This window comes from Cottoperca gobio, chromosome 14, assembly GCF_900634415.1.
Source record: "Cottoperca gobio chromosome 14, fCotGob3.1, whole genome shotgun sequence".
NCBI classification, from domain to species: Eukaryota; Metazoa; Chordata; class Actinopteri; order Perciformes; family Bovichtidae; genus Cottoperca; species Cottoperca gobio.
In genome coordinates, this window is record NC_041368.1 from 16,055,176 (window position 1) to 16,078,029 (window position 22,854).

Here is a 22,854-nt window from a genome sequence, read left to right on the forward strand (position 1 = left end):
TATTATGTTTTTTGATTAATATTACTGCTGCATTAATGTTTATGTTGCATTTTACTGTTGGTAGATGTTTTAACTAATTTGAACTGTTGGGTAGTTTAATCTACAGTAATGCATATTCTATCAAATCATTACAGTTCATTTAGCTGAGGCTTTTGTCCAAAGCGACTGACAATAAGTGCAAGTCATCATCAAATATTTCTTGAATCGCTGTCCTGTGAGAACCATGTATCTCTAAAAAGCCAACTTTTCATGAGCTCAGAAAAACCGCCCTTTATGACAATGCATTTTCCAGCTGATCCAAGAGGCTTTTTAAAACAATAAATGTTTCTTTAGCTTAGAAGTAGGAATATATTCTAAACACATAAGGCAAACACAACAGTGGACACACAAAATATCAACAGCATAAAACCTAGCTATCAGCATCACCATAGAAAAGAAAGAGAGAAGTGGTAACAGCTCATGGTGAATGCAAAGAGTGGTAGTGATTAGAGTACAATTTATTATTAACAACACCCTGCTGTATGATACTGTATGAACCTTGGATATACACTATCTGATATGAACAAAGACATCAGGAAAAATGACAGCCAATGAATACTTGGCCAAGCCTACGTGGGAAAATCATCATCCAATCAAAGCTCACACAGCGCTTTCTGCACTAGGATTGACACGATCGTTTAGCCAATACAAGACGTAGAAACCACATAGGGGCGTTTCCAGGAAGAGAGTGGTTACATTTTCCTGTAATGGCGGACCAGACAGAGAGCGAGGCTATCGGGTTCAGCGACAACAGGTCAGATAATAGCCAAATAAAGTGTTAAAATGAGTATGAGCTCTGTATTCTATTAGGCACAAGCTGAGTTTTTATACGAAGTTGGTGAGCGTTTCTTTTGGTCGATAAGGTTGTGATAAACAGTCGTTTTACTTGTGAATGTAGCCTCGCCAGCTAACTAGCTTGTAGCTAATTAGCCTGTGTTGCCAAGCGGCTTGTCTCTGCTCGTGGCACGCGGTAAACACGGGCAGCCAGATCAAACACAGCCAGATGTTTTCCTGTTTCACCGGGCTGTCTTCTTCACCAGGCCCCGAGTGTGTGTACAGGCACAGCTCTCGTCTTTAAGTGTGCGTTCAAATGATAATGTAAAATAGCCAGCTAGCTAAGTTATGCTACATTCATTAGTAAGCAGGAGCATACAACTCCCGTTCATTCAGTGTTTTGAATGGACTGACGTTCTGTTAGCCTAGTTTGTAATAAGCGAGAATAACCGAGTGTTTTATTTAATTGATGATTTAGAGTATGCACTCTTACACGACCGACAGGATATCACGTTAAAGAACACATGGAATAATAAACACAGCTACATTGCGTTAAGAGTACTAACGTTACTACACCCAACGGCTCCGTAGCAAAAAACATCCTCCACGTCACAGTGTAATTGCGTATTTCTGCAGCTCATATGTTGCTCATACATCAGCAGAAACGTATAACAAAACCATAAATGAGCAATATTTCTTACACACAGTGTTTGTAATAGTATGTTAAACTAGCCTAGTTTACACTGCATCTTCCTCCCTAGTAAGCATCTACCGTAAATACGTTGAGGTGTCTGGTTTGATAAGCAACAAACAATGACCTCCTGCTATATATAGATGATCTTAACATTCTTAGATTAAATTAACTTTAAGTAAAGTGCAGATTAATTGTACAGAATAAATAGGATGTGGCATAAACAGTAAGATATATATATATATATATATATATATATATATATATATATATATATATATATATATACACACAGTGCAGGTACAGTGCTCCTAATACTAGGGTGGGTTAAATGTAGAGTCTACATTTTGGAGTGTGCTGTGCTGTGTGCATGTGTGACCATAATAAAGAGTTTTTTACCTTTTTATAAGTAAAGTATAAAATAATAATTCCAATAGTAAGGGGTTATAAACAGCTGTAGGTATGATATGAATACAGTGAATAGATCCAATATGTACAGTATTGATATGTTAGTACGGATCATAGTGCTCATAACATAGGGTTTTTTGTTAATGCTACTTAGGGCTCTGCCATCGAACACTGGTTGTAACATGATATTGTTTTTGTGTGCTAGAATGGTGCAGCAGGCAGTGCGGTTCCGCGGCCCTGCGCCTGCACCTGCGCCTTCCCAGACCCCAGTGTTACGAGGTCCACCGCCACTCCTTAGGCCACCGCCACCTCCTTTTGGGATGATGAGGGGACCCCCGCCACGACCACCATTTGCACGTCCACCCTTTGACCCCAACATGCCGCCTATCCCACCACCTAGGAAGCATGCCACCACCCATAGGACCTCCCCATCTACAGGTGACTGTCTCCAATTCTTATACAGCATGCATGTTTTTCTTCATGGAAGTGCAGGGCTGAGCTATGTTTACTTTGCCTGCAGTGATGTTCTACACTGCATATATTGAGAGACAGACAAGGATAATATAAGTCTTTTGAAGAATAGAGTTGAAACTATTAGTCGACTGATCGACAAGAAACAGATAATGAAAATAATTGAAGAATGTGCCATACATAATGATAAGTATATTACAATTATTGTAATAATTCATAACAGCCAAAGTATTAGATAATCAGAAACAACATTTAAATGAGAGAGAGGGGGGGGAGCATGCTTATGTACAGAAAGAGGTCAAACTGAAACGTAACTTTATCAGGAAGTTATTCAGCTTAACTCTCAGGTTTATCAGTGAAGAGTATGGAACTGCTCTAGAGATTGGATTCTCTAATAGATGTCTAATATGAATTGATCCAACACGGATCCACAACACGTCGAGTAGACCAGCATCAAACTAATATCTCCTGTCTGAAAGGCGACACGGGTGCTTATTGCCTGTTTACTTTGTCTTATATTGCAGTGGTTGCCCACAGTCATTGTAATGTCTGAGGGGTAATATCCACTTCTAATGTGGGTAATCTTGATATTACATTTTTTTTTTCTACTCTTCATATTCAAGGTCCTCTGGTCGAGAGTATTTGTTGCATAGTTAAGTACTGTGTGTGTGTGTGTGTGTGTGTGTGTGTGTGTGTGTGTGTATTTTGGAGTGTGCGTGACTGAATAAGTTCAAAGAAAAGGGTAAATCCTTCAGCAGATAGACGATCCACAATTCTTTTATTCACAAAAAACAGCAGTATTAGCCCTTAAAACAAGACACAATACAGAATCAGTTTTTATTTGACTTCTTCTTAATTGCTTCTTAGAGCCAGTGATTCTCTCTTGAATGATACAATATTGATGCTCAAACCTCCTAATTTGAATTCAGAAGTTTAAGTGCTGGCTGCTTGCTAAATAGTCAACTGCTTAGTCAATAGTCAGCTGGCCACCAGGGAGGACTCTTATTGGGCAATTTGTATTCCTTGCCCTACTCATTACAGTCTGAAAATGTAATACTGGGTATCTATCTATCTTCTGCTGCAGAGACCTCCATTCCTCCCCCCTCCCATGGGGAACCTTCCGCCTCCTCCAGGGATGCTGTTTCCTCCTGGGATGCCCCCTGTTATTGCATCTGGAGCCCCTGCAGAGGAAATCTGGGTAGAGAACAAGACGCCAGAGGGAAAGGTAAGCAAGAAGTCAAATGTAAGCACATTGTGGGGACTCTTTACTGAAAAGCATGGAGAATTAATTAAACCATTTTTAGTCTCTTTTTTTTTTAAAGTTTTAAATAAAATATAGAAAAATATGACCGCATCAGTATTACTGCGGGTTGTCTGATGTGGAATTTTTCATCTAAGAGTAAAATATTGTGCCTATATTAGATGCATGTAATGTGACTAATCCCTTGATTTCATTAAAACAGCTTTGAAGTATTATGTAATACCAGAAATGTAACACTGCTTAAAAGAGCCACTGACTCACTAAAAAGTATTATTTGTTTCATTAGAGAGCTGTTATTTTCCATCATACACACACACACAACCTAATTAAGGAAAATCCCATGATAAATCAGCTATAATATAACATCAATATAATCAACAAAATTGGTTTTCACTATATATAAAAGTCCTGTGGTATGATTACAGGGGTAGGTAAATATTAATTTGTTGCCAAGCTTTATATTCTAGTTACTCTGTTTTTCCCAAGTTACAAGTGTTTTCTGGTTATTATCCCTTCAACAGGCATATTACTACAACGCCAGGACCAGAGAGTCATCGTGGAGTAAACCGGATGGTGTGAAGATCATCCAGCAGTCTGAACTTAACCCTCTTCTTGTAGCGGGGTCAGGTCCGAATGTGGGGGTGACTGCCGCTGGCAGCTCAAGCAGTGTCAACACTACAGCTAGTACAGCTGCCCTCTCGACTCAGGCCCTCTCCACAACCCCCTCCCGCACACACTCCTCCAGTCCAGACTCCACCCACTCCCCCTCTGTGACTATTTCAGGTAAGTACACAGTCCTATATCCACCATGCATGCATACACACACACACACACACACACACACACAAATTAAAAATATTTTTTGTCTTTTTGTTACCAAAAGCCACTGTTGTAGCAGACCTACCCCCTGTCGCCACAGTGTCCTCAACTGTCGCTGTGTCTCCAGTCACTGTGGTAACTGTTTCAACGGTGCCGTCACCTGTTACGGCGGTGCAGACCATGTCACTGCTGCCTGCAGCCCTGCCTCACAATGTTGGCCAGCCCAACGCAGCCCTACCCGCCTTCCCCCCTGTCATGGTGCCTCCTTTCAGGGTGCCCCTGCCGGGCATGCACATCCCTCTACCAGGTAAGAACTAACAGGCCACGATATTTAACTGCTATCACTATGCCACAAACATAACTGCTGTGTGAATATATTGCAATCTAGTAAATACAATTTTAAAAGAGTCCCATCAAAAAATACTGCAATAAACTATATATTTATTGGTCAGGCTTAAAATGTTAGTTTAAGTCTGACATGTAGAAAGTAGAGATGTCTTGAGTAGGGAGGACGATCCAATCGCAGATTGACAGTTTCTTCTCTAGCTGATCTCGTCTCCCTGTTACACTTTCATTCGTGTCCGATCAATAATTTACGTTTATAATTGTAATGATTTTGAATCAGGCCTTTCAATATTCTGATTAAGTATCTCCTGAAAATGAAGGTGTGCCTAATTGTGTAGGCTACACCTGTTATTTCAATGTGCCAGGTACATATTTAATCATCTGCTGCTATGTTAATGTTAGCATCGGATCAGACTTGGCAGATTCCTTTTTATATTAAAGGACTCAAATCACAGCCAAAACATTTTGGTTGGGACACCCCTAGTAGATGTAGTATAAAGTATCATGTTGCTCCAATTAAGATTACTCTGATGCTATAGGCTACTTAGCAGTGGAAATGTTTTCTGACAAATATTCAGTCTCTTTGGAAACTCTGACTCTGCAATGTGGGGGAATCTTTGTTTACAATAAAGAATAACTGTAGCCAGTGGACTCGAACTCGAGCTGTTATTGGAACACCACAGGAGGGAAGGATTATAGGGACACCCACCCACATGCATGTAAATATCACAAGTGTCTCGGAAAGACTTGCCACTAGATTTATTTTGTTTACGGGTCACAACAATGAGTCTTGGGTGCAGTGGCTTGAATTTAAATTAGAATGTTTAGGCTAATGTAAGTGTTCCTGTGTGTTTGCTTTGAACATGTCCTGTTGCTTTTCTCTTCTCTGTTATTTGTCTTTAATTACTTATTTTATGTCTCTCATTTTGGCAAAATGTGATCAAAGAAGTTTTTTTGTGGATGACGTGTTTGGCAAAATCAGAATTACTATCAGGCGGGACTAGTTTTAGATCAGGGCTGATTGTTATTCAGCTGACAAATATCAGACTGAGCTTTGTGATTAACTTTGAGATTTGTGGTGTTCCAACATTAAGCATTCAATATTTTAGATGTGCTCTTTTACAGTTTTCTTTCTTTTCTTTTTTATCATAATTGTTAATGTAGTAATAGAGAGGCGAAGTCCCTCCCTTTCCAGTGGACCACCATGGGACCTTATTTCGGGGAAAATATGTACGGTAGTTAACAAATTTGAATTGTGTCATAAATTACACATATAATGTTTGTCAATTTAAAAGATCATTTGTAAATGAAGAGAGCTGCAGACGTCTTTAGAAAGACTACACACACAAAAGTTGCAGAAGTCACGTGAAATTTCTCTCTCGCTCAAACTACATTGCCTGTGTTTCCTACTCACACGTGCAACGGGTTTTGTTATTTAGGTTCCCTGCTGATATAAAAAGCCTGGAGTTGCTGGATAAAACACATGATCACATAACGTTACATTTGTGTGTGGAACATGGCTCAGTTACCTAGCTAGCTAGTGTTGGTGAAAAATATTGTGTGACGCGACAAATGTTGTTTACTATACGATTTCACACAAAACTAAATGGTACTACGACAAACTTGACTACTGTACTTTTTTTTGTTGCTAAATAAGGTCCCACTGGGGACACCAGAAGCGGAGGGCCTCTAGTTTGTAAACCTAAACTGAGCTCCTTCCTAACAGCTCTAAAGACATTACAGGCTAATAAAAGTTAATGTTGTAACATAAAAGTAATGCACAATCCAAAGTTTGAGCGTGTTTTGTCTGACACACACACACACACACACACACTCTTACACACTATGGTAGCTCATTTCTAGTGTCCTTCTGTGTTCAACCAGATGCTTGCTTGTCCGTTGTTCTTGCAGGTGTAGCAATGATGCAGATAGTAGGTGCACCCTGTGTAAAGGCAGGCCCCGGCCCCAACGGTAAACACCCAGCCGCTCGCCTCTCAGATCTACAGTAGCTGGCATGGTAGTGAATGGTGTCTACATGAGTCATATGGTATATATGGGAACCCCTAAAACAGTGGCATGGTGGTGAATGCAGTGAAAATGATCCATCCATAGAACGGAAAAAATGTTTACTTTACTAACAGACGGCTTGATTGTTTTAAAGAAAAACTTCACCCTCAAAATTAACATTTGTATTTCAATTACTCATCTCGTCATATGCCTCAACGTTGAAGGAAAAATCCCAAAATTGAGAATATTCTTGATAAATTGAAGTAAATGAGAGCTGTTGTTGTTAAACGCTTCCCCCATTTACTTCAATTCATCAAGAATATTCTCAGTTTTACTTAAGAATGAATGGTAACAGGATGAGTAATAGATATACAAAAGGTCATTTTGTTGGCGAAGTATTCCTTTAAGCCTTGTTAAAGTCCTTTTTGATTATTCTTACCAATTGAACATTTCACTCTGAATTAAGAACACAGAGCTGCAAGCCTTACGGCACATACAGCATTTCATCGCCACCAGCATATTTATAAAATGATATAAATAACAGCATTCCCTTGTTTAAAAGAAACGGGAAACAAGTATATTTCCTGGTGCAAACATTAGAGTATTCGGCTCTCACTAAATGATGAATGCCAATGTCTGTACGTCCAATTGTTTGGCTTTTGATAAATGAGAGGACACTTGAAAATTAACATCTAAATTGTTAGATTGAACCGATTAGTTGATTGTTTGCATAAGTAAGAAGCATGAGGTTTGTGGTTGATGACGGCAAGCAGGGTTTAAATTAAGACCATCTGTGTTAGTTTCCAATAATGCTCGCTGCTCGTGTCCAGTAGTGATTTAGAAGGATACCAGTTTGGGCTACATGTTGTGGTCGTCTTCTTTTGTGACATGCTTTTGTGTTTGTGTGTGTGTGATCACGGCTTTGTTGTTTGTGTATGTGGCTTGTGTTTGTTGTAACTCAGCTATGTTTCTTGAAGACAACTTTAGACTTGAGCAGTTAATTCCACAAAATAATATTATTTTGTATTCACTCGCTCATCTAATAATCTACTCCTCTAGATGACCAGGCAAATACTTAGAGGGACAGCTCTTTTTAAATTGCAGTAGATTATTCTGCCTGTGGAGCTCTCGGTCTCACCGATGGTTTTGCTGATACATGTTTTTGACACAAGTGGGAAACCTAGGAGATTACATTTCACAAATTGATGTATAAACTAATGCCTTCTCTAGCGTGGAATCCACCACAACTACCATTAGTTGCTCAGAAAAAAAGATGAGTCTCAGCTCACCATAACCGTCTCTTTCCTCTCTGACTACTGACAGGCATGCTTCCTGGCATGGGCCCGCCTTTAGTTTCGATGATGCACCCTCAGCTGGCTCTCTCGGCAGCTCCTGCCTCCATGGCCGGGTCAATGCACCTCCCCGAGTGGTCAGAGTACAAAACAGCTGATGGGAAAACGTACTACTACAACAACCGAACACTGGAGTCCACCTGGGAGAAACCACCCGCCCTGGTGGAGAAAGGTAGGCACTACTGACGAGTTCACACACATAAGCTTTTACCAAGTGTCCAGCAGGCATGACTGATAATTAGCAGGTTTACTAAACATGAAACCCTGGCAGAATTGATGACGAGCTGCAATTGTTGAGCTACACTACACCAATCCTAGTAACCTCACCGTTTGTTTGTGTGTGTGTGTGTGTGTGTGTGTGTGCCTCCTCCCCGTCTTCAGAAAGAGAAGCAGAAAGACTCAAGGAGCGTCTGGCCCAGGAGGAAGCTGAGGCAATGGAGATGGAGGACGAAGAGAACAAAATGGAAAACGCTAATAATGAGAAGGAGGTATGTGAAGAGTCGAATGACCTGGTTCAACAACACAAAAAACACTGCCTTAATTAAGCACTATTGTCAAAGCATGTTGTAAAAGACTTTATAGTATTATACAATAAACTATACTGCATGTAGTATAAACACACGCATATATTTTATATATTATATATATATATATATATATATATATATATATATATATAATAATGGAGATAAATGATTTTCCATTTATTTCTTTTTCAAGGAGCCTAAAGAAGAAGAGATGACTGAGGAGGAAAAAGCCGCTCAGAAAGCCAGGCCTGTAGCCACCAACCCTATCCCTGGCACTCCATGGTACGCACACCACATCACAGCCCACACCATCTCTCCACTCCACTTTAATGCAATAAACCTGCAATGCATTGTTGTTGTTTTTAAATGTCAGGTGCGTGGTGTGGACGGGGGATGATCGCGTTTTCTTCTATAACCCGACAACACGGCTGTCCATGTGGGACCGGCCGGAGGAGCTGGTTGGTCGAGCTGATGTCGACAAGCACATCCAGGAGCCGCCGCACAAGAGAGGCTTGGAGGACGTCAAGAAGACAGGTGGGGACAGTCGCATGCAGTCAGTGATAATGACACTCGACACACTACTTTTGATTATTGTGAAATATAAGCTAATAGTTTGATTAGAAGTGTTGATAATTTGAAGCATTTACATCCAAAAAAGTCTCAAATCCAGTGGCCAGAGAAACACCGGTGAACTAATGTGTTCTATGCTGAGCAAGGAACCACTGCTATAATCATCTTAAATGCTGTGTGCTGCGATGTGTGTGTGTGTCTGTGTGTTTAGTCACAGGTGTCAATAAGGAGGAACCAGAATTAGCCATTGCTACTGAAGAAAATCAGGATGAGGAGCCAACCAAAGCCAAAAAGAGGAAGTAAGTCAATGCCTGTGTCCCCTTACTTAATGCTATAGTCAGTTTAAAAAGCATGACTGCGTTTTATAAGTTTGCACACTCACTTTATTAAAGCACCGTATCTCTCTAAAATTATATTATCGAGCTTCCCTAACCTCTTTTCTAGTCTTTTCCTTCCTCCCCCCCACTTGGTCTCTCCACCTCCCCTGACCTTTGCTGTTTCACCCTCACAGGAAGGAGGAGGTGAAGGAGGCAGACTCTGAGAAGGAAGCAGTAATGGAGGCAGAGCTCAGAGCTGCCAGAGAAAGAGCTATAGTGCCGCTAGAGGCCCGGATGACCCAGTTCAGAGAAATGCTGCTGGAGAGAGGGGTAACACACATTTGTTATGGGTTTTAAGTTAATTTTCTTTTTTCTTTACTGGACCTAGACCAAAATGTTTTAAGACATACAAGTTTATATTGGACTGCCTGTCTAATTCCAGCGTTGTCTGTCTTTCATGTAGGTGTCTGCATTCTCGACTTGGGACAAAGAGCTTCACAAGATTGTGTTTGACCCACGTTACCTTCTGCTCAACCCAAAAGAGAGGAAACAGGTTCAGTTTCTCTCCCTTTCTCATGTGTTTTCCTCTCTCCCCTCACTGTTACTCAGTCTCACAGTATTGTGTTATGAACTGGCCGTTTTAAAAAAGCATTCCGTTATAGTTTTGTGATTATGTCCGCTTCAGGTGTTTGATCAGTATGTGAAGACGCGAGCGGAGGAGGAGAGGAAGGAGAAGAAGAACAAGCTGATGCAGGCCAAAGACGAGTTCAGGAGGATGATGGAGGACGCAAAGTTCACACCAAGGTAAAGAGACAGTTTTTCTACTGGTAGTTTGTGTTTTGAAAGCCAGTATTGATACGTTACTTTTACTGTTTATACGCACAAGTATAAAAAGTACCACATGTGTGTCATTTTATTGAACAGCTATTTTGCAATCCTCTTAATATTTAAAATCATGATATGTTATGATTAGTCTTTAATACTAAGTAAATGGTATTTGTTTCTTTCTTGTTGTCAAGAGATCATTTCATGAGATGTTTGTAACTGTTCACTTATCCAAAGTGTTTATTTATTTACAGAACAACGTTTAGTGAATTTGCAGTAAAGCACGGCAGAGACCCGCGATTTAAGACCATAGAGAAGATGAAGGACAGGGAGGCCATCTTCGTGGAATTCATCACCGCTCTGAGGAAGAGAGAGAAAGAGGACTCCAAGTCCAGAGGAGAGAAGGTATCACTCTCTCGCATTCAAATATCAATGTATAGTATCTCACTAAAACAAGACAGTGGGGTTTTGTTTTAGGTGAAAGATGGTTGATTGATCATGAATCAAAAATCTGCAGGTTTTTACATTCTGCAGACGTCGTGCTCGGCTGCTGATCATTTGTTTTTGGACAGATTTCCAACCGTGTGTGTGTGTGTGTGTGTGTGTTTGCTTGCTCCCAGGTGAAGCTAGACTTCTATGATCTCCTAAGTGAGCAGCACATGGAGGGAAGCCAGCGGTGGAGCAAAGTGAAAGAGAGACTCGAGACTGACCCACGATACAAGGCTGTGGAGAGCTCCGCACTCAGAGAAGAACTTTTCAAACAGTACATGGAAAAACAAGCCAAGGTAGGAGCAAAGTATTTCTGTTTGGAAAGTAATGGCTTCAATATGTGATATCTGCGTTAGAGCAGCTGTGAACTTATTGTTCAGTGCTGAACTGAACATTGCTTGTTACTTTTGTACATGTGTCAGTATAAATAAAGGATGATACGAGTAATAGATGAATTAATTACTATTTAGTCAATCTTTTTAAGTACCTATGGAAAGAGTGTCTCTTACAGAGAGTGGTGCATTATGGGTTGTTTGTAGCCTTATTGCTGAAAGGCTAGCAAGTTTCTTAAAGTCCGCCTGTTTGAGTCAGTCAGCACTGAAAGTGTTTACGAAGCCCAGCTCAACCTGCATGGAGTTTCTGATGGCTCGTGTTGCAGGTTTTATTACCATGGAGTCAATAAATCCCTGATGTCGACTAGGGCTGAACAATTTGGAAAAAATATCTAATTGCAATTATTTTGATTTTATTCACAATATGGGAGGGAATGATCATTTTTGCATCATTCTCATTTTCATTGAAAAACATCTAATTGATCAAGGATGTGTACCAAGCAAATATTTCTTCTAGGCTGGAACACCTCTGCAGCACCACAATACTGAAGTAGGAATGGTGTTTTGACACATATTCTTCCTTTAACAAATATTGTGCCTCTTACAATTTGGATATTTCACCAGTCCATCTTGTGATTTCAATAAAACTTAAGAGGAGCTCAAACAATACAGAGTCAGGACAAGTACAGTAGATTTATTCTCTGTGAGATGTCGATCTGTACTCGAGTATATTACAAGACTACTCGACCTGTGAAAAATGTCTGAATCAACACAATATAGGATAAATAAACCAAGTATGTGTAATCGACTATTAGTAGAGAGTTTACTGCTCGGTTTTCGAGCCTAGTCCTCATTGTCGACATCACATGACAAACAGAACTGACTAAGACCCGTGTGTCATCCTCCACAGAGCGTGGACATCGATAAGGAGCGAGACTTGGAGCGGCAGGCTCGTATCGAGGCCAGTCTCAGAGAGAGGGAGCGGGAGGTGCAGAAGGCCCGATCAGAACAGACCAAAGAGATCGACCGAGAGAGGGAGCAGCACAAGAGGGAGGAGGCCATCCAGCATTTCAAAGCTCTCATGTCTGATATGGTGAGATGCTCTGCAGCTCTTTTATTTCCTCATGAAACTTGTGATGCATTTGATAAAACAAATGAATCTTATTTGAATTTTCATTAAATCCTATCTATTTGCATCATCATCTGTCACTTTTCACAAGATTTGATAATACAAATGGATTGATGTAGGGCTAATCCTATAGGATGTTTAAGAGCAGTGCCAGCACAAGACTAACTAGTGGTTTTTACTTCTCCCAAATGTCCTTAATTTTAAATTCCTGAAGCCTCTCATAAAAGATATTGTACTAATCCTCTATAGATGGGTGTCTGGCTTAAGCCATTTCTTTCTAATTGCTTTTCCAACAGCTACACTATTCCAAATAAGTATTTTGTTCTAATATTTGTGGATGTTGAATGTAGAAGCACAAAAAGGAGTTTGCCCCAATAAAGAAATTATTATAGTCACTAATTCAGTTTAAAACTTCCGCCAAAAAGTATTTACTTTTGGACAGGCCTAAATAGTGTTTTATGTTCATTCCTCAGGTACGGTCTTCAGATGCAACGTGGTCAGACACTCGTCGCAACCTGCGGAAGGACCATCGCTGGGAGTCGGCGTCGCTGCTCGAGAGAGAGGAGAAGGAGAAGCTGTTTAACGAACACGTAGAAGCACTGGCCAAGAAAAAGAAAGAACATTTCAGGCAGCTACTCGATGAGACCAGCATGGTGAGCAGTAAAAAGGTGCCAAAAGCAGGAACACTTACCACTCATCTGTACTGAGCTATTCATTTTGTCTCTATTTGTTTTGTTTCTTTGTGCAAATAGAACCAGCATGGCTAGAAGGAAAATAATACTCTGAAGCTTTTAATTCATCAATTATTTTTAATCGACTTGCTTCAACTTGATTCATTTTAACAGATTTTCTTGTTTCACGTTTTAGATCACTCTGACAACCACATGGAAGGAGGTGAAGAAGATTATCAAGGAGGACCCTCGCTGCATTAAGTTCTCCTCCAGTGACAGAGTAAGACTTATGTTATTTTGCTTGTTTAATTATGAAACGATAAGTGATTACAGTCCCTTTCTGACAACGGTTTACTGGAGTTTTGTGACTAGTGACGTGTTGAGAAGTTGGAAGACCAACATTAACCATGTAGAAAGATCAAAACTAGGAACTCATAAACCCAACATTAGCTGGCTTCTTTAATAAAATCCAAACGGTGGTTGATATTTATCTGTCTTGATGGTGTTGTGTGTGTGTGTATGTTTAATTAGGCTGTAACAGTTTCATTCACTATATTTGAGTTTTGGTGTCTAACTCTTCTATGTGTTTGTAGAAGAGACAGCGGGAGTTTGAAGATTACATCAAAGACAAGTACATCACAGCCAAAGCTGATTTCAGAACTCTGCTGAAGGAGACAAAGTTCATCACATACAGGTCTGTACACTCTTTCAAATTGTAGACCCAAAAGAAGAAATCAATTATTAAAACTTCCATTTTCTTAATGTCCTCACAGTTTGCATGACTGTTGTAACGACAACTCCACTTCATAGTTCATTATTTTCAGGATGCGATAGTGATCAATCAAAAATATTTGGCTTTATGTGACTTTGTCGTCTCACGGTATAAAATGGTATCTAATGAAGAGACTTGAACCTAAATCTGAACAGCAGGTGTTGTACTTAGATCTCACACCGAGGATAGTATTTCCATCCTGTGCCTTCTGCGTGTCTCACATTCTCTCTTCTCTCAGGTCGAGAAAGCTGATCCAGGAGTCAGAGCAGCATCTGAAGGATGTGGAGAAGATCCTTCAGAACGACAAGCGGTACCTCGTTCTGGAGTGTGTCCCCGAGGAGCGCAGGAAGCTCATCATGTTCTACATTGAAGACCTGGATCGCCGTGGCCCACCACCTCCCCCTACTGCCTCTGAGCCCACCCGACGCTCCACCAAGTGACTGATCACATCATCTTCTTGGCCGGTTCCTACTCCTCCTTGCCTTCCCTTTGGCCAGAGCATGATCTCCCCTGAACTCCCCCCTGAACCCCTCCCTTCAGGCCCACGGCTGGCCTCGCAGTGTTATTGCTGGGGCTCATGTTGCTTAGAGATGTACCATAGAGATGTACGGTTAAGATCTCTGTGTTATGTCACCACTTAGCCCTGAAATAGCCTTGCATTTAAGGCAACAGCAGGAAACCGAGGTTACCTGATCGCAAGGTGACCCTTGAGCCCTCGACTCTGACTTACCACATTAGAGGGAGAGGGAGAGGGATAGTGATAAGGCTGCTGCCCGAGCAGCCACAGAGAGGTGTAAGATAGCTGATGTAAATGAAGATGAGTGTGTGTGAGAATGCGTCCGTGTGTCTGTGTGTGCATGAGTGCGTGTGTGTGTGTGCATGTGTCTGAGGCGTCCTTAAGCCTTACTGCTCCACTTTGCCAGTCATTGTTTCAGCGGCTCAGTGTGAATGTTAGTTTCTGCTCAGTGGTTTACTCCGATGTTGCAGCAGTTTCTCTGTTGAATGAAATAAAGACAACTTCCACTGTTTTTCAATATGTCGTCCTGTGTGGATTTTCTTTTCTAAATGAACACTTCATATATACTCAGGGGTGGAAGAAGTATTCAGACCCTTTACTTAAGTAAGAGTAGCAATACAGCACTGTGAAAATACTCCACTACCAGTAAAGACAATAAATTCAACAGTATAAATACCCATCCTGCAGAAAAACTTCATGTCAGTGTTTTACTATTGTATATGATGTGTTTGGATTAATATGATTGCATTTTGCTGTTGCACTTGTATAAGGAGAAATGACATCCTGTGAGAACCAAGTATCTCTAAAAAGCTCAGCTTTGTGACGATGCATTGTGGGTTTTTTTTGTTAAATAGTTTATCATAAGTGGAAGAATTTGCTTAACCCATAAAGGTACACTTATCAGAAAAATTCTAATTCAAAATGGAGAAGATTTGCTTTTCAATTGTAATCTGAATGTAAAGATGCTAGACACATGTAGTGGAGTAAAGGTATAAAATGGGAATAATCAAGTAAAGTACAAGGACTTCACACTTAGTTAATGTACTTACGTAAATGTTACCCACCTCTGCATATATTTAACACTAATACTAATATGTAAATATCACTGAAGGAAGCTCTATCTAGACTAAATAGCTCTAACATAACACACCGAGGGTGACATGTTTTCTTTATGGAGAATGATACAATAATGCTGCATCACGTTGAAATTAGCCAATGCGGCTACTTTCCACGTTACAACGCTGCATAATAAAACCGAGTCGTAACGTTACGTAAAGTACGTAGTCTCATTGTCTGCCGCGGAGCTGCTCTGCCGGCTGTGATTGGTCGAAATTAGCCCGTCTTTCTGATCACGTGATGTTTCCGGACGTGGACATGCACGACCGTTCATTGGAGAATTAATCTGCATCGTCAAGGCAATGATAAAGCCATCTTTTGTGCAGTATCACATTTAAAAGTCAATCTTATTCATTTACAGCGACAGAGTCAACCGACATGTTCATTTTCTGGCTCTGAACATACTGTCCGTGTAAAGGAAATATAAAAAATAGGAGCTAACGTTGACCTAATGTGTTAACGGTCGCTGCTCTGCACCCGCTGCTCGCCTCCTCTCTTCCCGGTTATCTCAGCTCTGGTGTCACTATGGACGGCCCTCTTCTCCCGCTGCTCATCGTAGTGCTGTCAGCCTGGTGTGTAGTCGGAGACCCGGCGGCATCGGATCATGTGGACGGAGCTCCGCCTTCTAAAATAGGCAAGAAAAGCAATTAAGACATGATAGCAGCCGTTGAAGTTAGCTTAGCCGCATGTACAGGGTTACAAGCTAGTAGTATGTATGATGTTGTTTTCTTTAGCTGGCTCGTGTTTCAATGAGCAGACATGTAACTGGAAATTCTTTAAGGTTATTATATATGCATGCATGCCTGTGGGTTACAGTAGCTATATCTGAAAGTAACTCATATGTTGTAAACTAAGCTGGATATCTTTTAAAAACATGTTTTTGGCAAACAGCATGGTAAACACAAGTAATACATTAACAGATAATGCAAGGGGGATCAAAGCACTGACATGTTTTAATAGCGTTCCTGTTTTTACAATATATTATTTATGTAATGTATCATTTGCAAAAGTAAAATAGGAATGTCTGAGTAATACAATCAAATTGATGATATATTATTGATTTGCTTTGGTATAAGATTAAGTAGAAATTGGGACAAGATCAAAACAGATGACGTAAGTCTTCTGGAAGCAGTCAAGAAAAAAAGGATAGATTCCTTAACTGGGAATCCAGTGATGCCTCATTTATTAAAAGACACCATCCGTGTAATAAAGATAAAATCACATTGCAATGTGTTAAAGGCAGTCGGCTAGAAGATGATGAGCCCTATATATATATATATATATATATATATATATATATATATATATATATATATATATATATATATATATATATATATTCTTTCTGTTCATGATTTTGTATTGAATCATTTAAAGGGTGGTGTAAACCCTGCAATGGAAATGTCCAGTGATGACTGAGCACTATAAGCTGCAAAAATAACAGGAAACAATTATTACTTTTAGTTTCTAATTAATGTTAGACATATATATATGTTATCATGTCTTTAATCACCCAGATGCCACACAATAACACAAACAATTCAATATGATTGATGGTCATTAGTTGTATGACACATTTCACTTCTAAGCCACAATCTGATTTCACACTTCTTATCTGTTGTTGGCTCTGATCCTTTTTGGGCTCCAGCGGTGGTCGGGGCGGGGATAGGAGGCAGCGCCACAGCCCATTTCCTGCGGCAGCACTTTGGCCCTGAGGTCCAGGTGGACGTGTTTGAGAAGGGCGAGGTCGGAGGCCGCCTCGCCACTGTAACCGTCAATCACAACGACTACGAGTCTGGAGGTTCAATCATTCACTCCCTCAACCTCCACATGCAGGAGTTTGTCAAACAGCTAGGTTTGTTCACACACACACACACACACACACATGGCTTAAAAGGCAGAGAGGACAGTAAGTGTACGTGACATTAATGTATTTGCTGCCTGTGCTTCTCTAGTTATTTTTAACAGAAAGGATACATGGTTGCATAATACATATTCAGAAGTGAACTAAAACAAGAGCTGGGCTTCAAAAACTTCAACAGATGTAACTCCCAGTAGAGCAAATATCTGTTCAGGGTTACAAGATCAGAAAAAAGGTTTTCTGGTGGAAATCAGATAAGCTTTTTGTAGAATATAGATATCCTTTCTAACGACGTTGAAGATAAGTATGTAGCTTGATCAGATTCCTTTTGTACCTCCAGCAGATGTAAGTTGAGCAGGAAGAGTGGCCATCAGTCAATAAAGGTTGATGCAGCGCCACATGTGTACCTCTCTAACTGAAAGATAAGTCATTGTGGTATGCAGACCACATGACTGTTAACATCTTGTTATGGTGCATTTTAGGTACATATCAAAGTCTGGAAAGTTTCAGAGAAAAACACTTTTATGAATGTTTTAAAATCACAATTTGTGAAATACAAAGGGAGACATTTATATTTCATTTAATTAATTCTTAATATTAAATTCCTCCCTTTGTGTATCTGTGTCTGTCCTTTGTTGTCATTCTGTGTCTGCCCCTCAAGGTTTAAAGTATCGCCGCAGCGTGGCGGGCAAGACGGCGGTGTTTAACGGTGAGGAGGTGATTCTGGAGGAGACAGATTGGTACCTGCTGGACATGTTCCGGCTGTGGTGGCGCTACGGCATCAGTTTCATACGCCTGCAGATGTGGGTGGAGGAAATTATGGAGAAATTCATGAGGTGAGCCAGAAATATTAATGCCCTGTTTGCTTGACAGGGTGTAGTTGTGGTGCAGACGAACCCTGATGTATGCTTCTATCTGGGTCAAAGCGTCATACCTTCTGTTGTAGATACCCGTCATGTATGTCATCAAAATAACATGGAGCTGATCTTAGAAGGTATTCTTCACCTTTTAATGATGCCGAAAACATTTGCAGTACTAATACAGCAAAGCCATTTCTGATTTTATTATCGTTTATTTTAGCTCTTAATTTATTTGACAGATTAATTGATTAATCGGCGGTCTATAAAATGTCAGAAAAAAGCAAAAGATCCATTCCAAGTTTCTCAAAATCCAAGGTGATGTCTTTAAATATCTTGTTTTCTGACTAAAACCGAAACAATACTCATTACAAGCAGGTATAAAACAGAGAAAAGCAGAACATCTCCACATTTGAGAGGCTGAAAACATCCCTTTTGGACATCTTTGCATGAAAAATTTACTTTAACAATTAATCGATTTATCAAAATACTTGTTTTCCTGTAGACTGGTTGATAAATGCTCTAATTGTTGTAGCTCGACTGTCAAAAAATATATAATAGTAAAAGAAACAATTACTTCAGGTATAGAATGAATGCGCAACCTCACCTCAGTGTGTCACTTTCCAAGCATGACGTCTGTATAAATTCCGACAGAGAAATGTGTGATAATCCCATCCTTCAGATAGGAATGAGGAGATCTACTGATGTGGTAATTGACTATTATTATTGATTAATAACCATTTGGTGTGTATAATACAGGATCTACAAGTACCAAGCCCACGGCTACGCCTTCAGCTCGGTGGAGGAACTGCTGGACTCTCTTGGGGGAAGTGGTTTCATCAACATGACCCGGAGACCCCTCTCTGTTTCGCTGCTGGAGCTTGGTGTGTCGCAGCGTTTCATCGACGAGGTCATCGAGCCCGTCATGAGGGTCAACTACGGACAGAACGTCAGCATCCCCGCCTTTGTAGGTCAGATGAGTGTGAAAAACATGAGCAGTAGAAGAAGAGGAGTGAGCGAGCGAGAGGGATGATTAGTAGGAAAGAGACAGGGAAGAGGAAGGCTGCTGAAATCAGGACTGATGTAGGTCAGCAGAGAGGAAAGGAAGGAAAAGAAAAGAGATACAGGAGACGAGGAAAGGAGGAGCGGGGAGTCGAGAATGGAAGAGAGAGGAGGGGGTGGCCTGGTGGAGCGAGAGAACAGGAAAATGTGTGGGCATCTGATAATTGGTTTATAGTACTTGGCACTGTCTGTGTGAGTGAGTGAGTGGGCGTGTGTGTGTGTGTGTGTGTTACAGGCGCTGTGTCTTTAGCTGGTGCCCAGAACAACCTGTGGGCGGTGGAAGGAGGCAACAAGCTGGTGTGTTCTGGCCTGCTGAAGATGGCCAACGCTAACCTGCTGCAAGCACAAGTCAGCACAATCTCGCCCGTTTACTCAGGTACTTTAAATTTGCCTAAAATGGGATCATGTGAAGCTACTAATTCATTTTAATTCAGGATTTCTTTGAATACAGTGTTGATTGTGTGTATTTCCGTGCCAGGGGAGGCGCCTCAGTACCAGCTGAGCTTCAGCTCAGCTTCGGAGACGGGATCAGAGCTGTATGACATCGTGGTGTTGGCGACGCCACTCCAGGCCAGCGTCAGGTCCGGAGTCCAGTTCCAAGGATTCACCCCTCCCTTTGACGAGCTCCCCGGCAACTATCACAGCACTGTAGCAACCATCGTCCATGGTTACCTCAACACCTCTTTCTTTGGTTTCCCGGACCCTCGCCTCTTCCCCTTCGCCAGCGTCTTGACAACTGAGACGCTCGATGTGTTTTTCAACAGCGTGGCGAGTGTTTGTCCCGTCAACATCTCGACAGGCTTCCGGCGTAAGCAGCCACAAGAGGCCGGAGTCTATAAAGTCTTCTCTTCGCAACCTCTGGAAAAGGCTCAGCTGAAAACACTGTTCAGGTCAGCCACAAGTAATCATGGTAATAACTCGGGCTGCAACTAAATAATATTTTAGTTTATTTCATTTGGTTATTATCTTCTCACTTCATTTGGTAATCTCTGCTGGAGACCGAGCTGATGTCTTACAACTGAAGGTTTATTGAAACTTCACATGAAGGAGAACGGACAATGTCAATACAAACGACACACAGTGGGATTCATCCTCTGGGGACTGTGCGACACTGCTCTGCTGGTTGTTGAGATATTTCAGTGTGGATCAAAGTTGTCAACCGACCGACATCGCCATGTATAGAATAACAGCCATTTAAAAGTTTCTTCCCTTTTTTATTTCTCAATCTCAGGTCCTACTACTCCGTGCAGGTGACCGAGTGGCAGGCCTACCCTTGTTACGGCAGCAGCCAGGGACTCCCCCCTGTGGAGCTCCATCCCAATCTCTACTACCTCAATGGCATCGAGTTGGCCGGCAGCGCCATGGAGATGAGCTCAGTGGCGGCCAAGAACATCGCCCTACTGGCTTACCACCGCTGGAACAGACAGACGGACATGGTGGACCAGAAAGATCTGATGCACAAGATCAAGACTGAACTATGACCCTGTAAAAGAGTTATAGCATCACAGAGCTGACGTGTGAGAAAAGGTCTATATTAAGGTCTTCAATTTTACAGTTTGACTTCTGAGACTGGCAAAGTGTATTTAGAGACGCACCCAAGGGATATATTACAAAACACATGTAATGCACTGAATCAAGGATAAACATGTTGAACATAATCTGACCCTGTCTATCCTTAATACACTTAAACATACAACAGAGTAACCGGCAAATATCAAAGTAGGGCTGCACAATGTATCGTTTCAGCATCCACATCGCCGTGTGCGCATGCGCAGTAGTGACATCGCAGCACGTGCTTTGTCAAGTAAAGCAAATTCACTCAAACACGTCATGCTACAATTGTTTTTCTACGTGAAACCAAAGGAAAACATGTTCATGATGATCTACAAGAGAAGCCGGTCTGACGTCATTTACTCCGATTTAAGGGTTCTTGGTTACACACAGTTTGTTGCTAGTGAGCGACATGCAGGCTCTGCACGCACAGTGAACCACCAATCACAATCATTCTTGATCAGTTTATCAAACAAACAAAGCAGGCCAAGCAAAAATGACCCAAAATGAAGATATGGTTGCAAAAACAAAATACGCAATTGTATGGAAATATTTTGGCTACACACAGTTTGATGCTTTGTCGTCATCTGGTGAGAATTCCTGTATTTTTTTCATATTGCAAAAGAAATTTTGCTATGTCCATTTTTTCCGATATTGTGCAGCCCTATATCAAAGTCAAAATCAAATTTTATTTGCGACTGTGGTCCTGCGCTACTGGCCAAAGGCCAGTCTGATTTTGCTGATTTTCTTCGTTCTCTATGGCAGAGACATACACGACACATTGTTCCGTATTGTTTGGGGATTGATTGCTTATTTCTTATATGGTAGTTTCATCCAAATATTCAGCTGCTGGAAGCTTTTCTTAGCCAAGAAATAAGGAAACAGAGCAACTATGGAAAACACCAGCTAATATTTATCTATTATAATATATAAATGTACTAAAGTATTGAAGTAAATATACTGTTTGGAGACACTGTTTTATTGAGTTGCTGGTGGTGTAAAATGAACACCAGTTAATATGAATACCATTCTAAGGTCACTGGTGCTGAGTAATTAAATGACCTTGTGTCCAAGTCCAGAAAAGACTCATGAAATCAAGATTGAGAGCATGAATGAGACTCTTTTAAACAGCTACCTTTTGTCTGTGCTGTAACAGCTGTCGGGTGAGAGATGGATCGTTTATTTAACTGCCCTGAGGCACATAAACCAGCCCTCTGTCCTATAATCAAAAACAACCGCAGCACTGCTATTACTGTATACATTGAAGGACTGTTAATGGACTTGCTGCACCAAGGAGATCTCATTTAGTAATCTCAGTAGGATTTTTGTAAATTTAATAAAATCATTATTCAGTGACTCATGGCCACTGGTGCTATGCTCTATTGCCTCTTTCATCAGACTATTTCATTATCTCCCCTTCCTGCTGCTTTTGTTGCATAATCCAGCGGAAAGAATTTTTTGCGGGGAGCAGAGCCAACAAGCTTTCACACTGGACCAAATTAAAGCAGAGGACAAATCTGTGGCGCTGCTGGTGGTGATGATGACACTATTCCCCCCCTTTTCTCTCAGGCCCCTAAAGCTTTATTGAAATCCTGCATTTTGAATAAGCGCTGTAATCTTGGAAAAATGTATGAAGATCGAGTTGGACATTCACTTGGCAAAAGTGTTTGAAAGATGGTGTGGGGATAAGAAAACACTGACTGTTCATCATCCTTATGAGACTTGTTTTATTCGTTTTTAATTTCTAACAGTGGATTTCTGGACTCGGGAGAAACTTTATTTTATTTTATCTGAACATCTTGTGAAAAGGCTTTTCAAGTATTATAAAAGAAACATCGTGCAACATTTATTAACATTTCATCTGCCTGATAAACAACATAATGCAGCTGTTTGTAATGAATGATGTGCACTATTATGACTGTTGATAACAATTAAAGGTTTGCAATGAGTGTTCTAAAAACTTACTTTGTTTTACTGCTGGACTTCAGGTCTTATTTCCTGTCTATTAATAATTGCACTTGTTGAAAAACTACCTCTGAGCACTGAACAAAATCCTTTTTTTTGGTGTTCAGTCATTTGAAGTTTCATTTT

At 40.8% G+C, this 22,854-nt stretch overlaps 2 protein-coding genes across 2 annotated transcripts; both read left to right on the forward strand.

Annotated features, from left to right (window-relative positions):
- Window positions 1-709: 709 nt before the first annotated feature.
- LOC115019228 (transcription elongation regulator 1-like) lies at window positions 710-14,833 on the forward strand. Its single transcript, XM_029448681.1, is given in 23 exon segments — window positions 710-793; window positions 2,118-2,310; window positions 2,312-2,350; window positions 3,468-3,608; window positions 4,166-4,427; window positions 4,528-4,770; window positions 5,973-6,038; window positions 6,720-6,779; window positions 8,139-8,339; window positions 8,549-8,655; window positions 8,888-8,976; window positions 9,068-9,228; window positions 9,476-9,563; window positions 9,776-9,911; window positions 10,045-10,134; window positions 10,267-10,385; window positions 10,661-10,811; window positions 11,027-11,191; window positions 12,138-12,320; window positions 12,830-13,009; window positions 13,224-13,307; window positions 13,621-13,721; window positions 14,038-14,833. Coding segments are annotated over 23 exon segments (3,108 nt in total). The 5' UTR covers window positions 710-746; the 3' UTR covers window positions 14,240-14,833.
- An 847-nt stretch (window positions 14,834-15,680) lies between these two features.
- pcyox1l (prenylcysteine oxidase 1 like) lies at window positions 15,681-22,119 on the forward strand. Its single transcript, XM_029448767.1, has 7 exons — window positions 15,681-16,066; window positions 17,081-17,287; window positions 17,955-18,129; window positions 18,910-19,121; window positions 19,448-19,588; window positions 19,691-20,102; window positions 20,444-22,119. The coding sequence occupies exons 1-7, from the start codon at window positions 15,958-15,960 to the stop codon at window positions 20,691-20,693; spliced, it is 1,506 nt and encodes a 501-aa protein (XP_029304627.1). The 5' UTR covers window positions 15,681-15,957; the 3' UTR covers window positions 20,694-22,119.
- Window positions 22,120-22,854: the final 735 nt, after the last annotated feature.

Bases quoted from the DNA above. Each gene is read 5' to 3' on its own strand.
- pcyox1l (XM_029448767.1), top strand. From the start codon at position 15,958: ATGGACGGCCCTCTTCTCCCGCTGCTCATCGTAGTGCTGTCAGCCTGG. The intron at 16,067-17,080 runs GCAAGAAAAGCA...TTTGGGCTCCAG, and splicing joins AGCTCCGCCTTCTAAAATAG to CGGTGGTCGGGGCGGGGATA. The intron at 19,589-19,690 runs GTACTTTAAATT...TTTCCGTGCCAG, and splicing joins AATCTCGCCCGTTTACTCAG to GGGAGGCGCCTCAGTACCAG.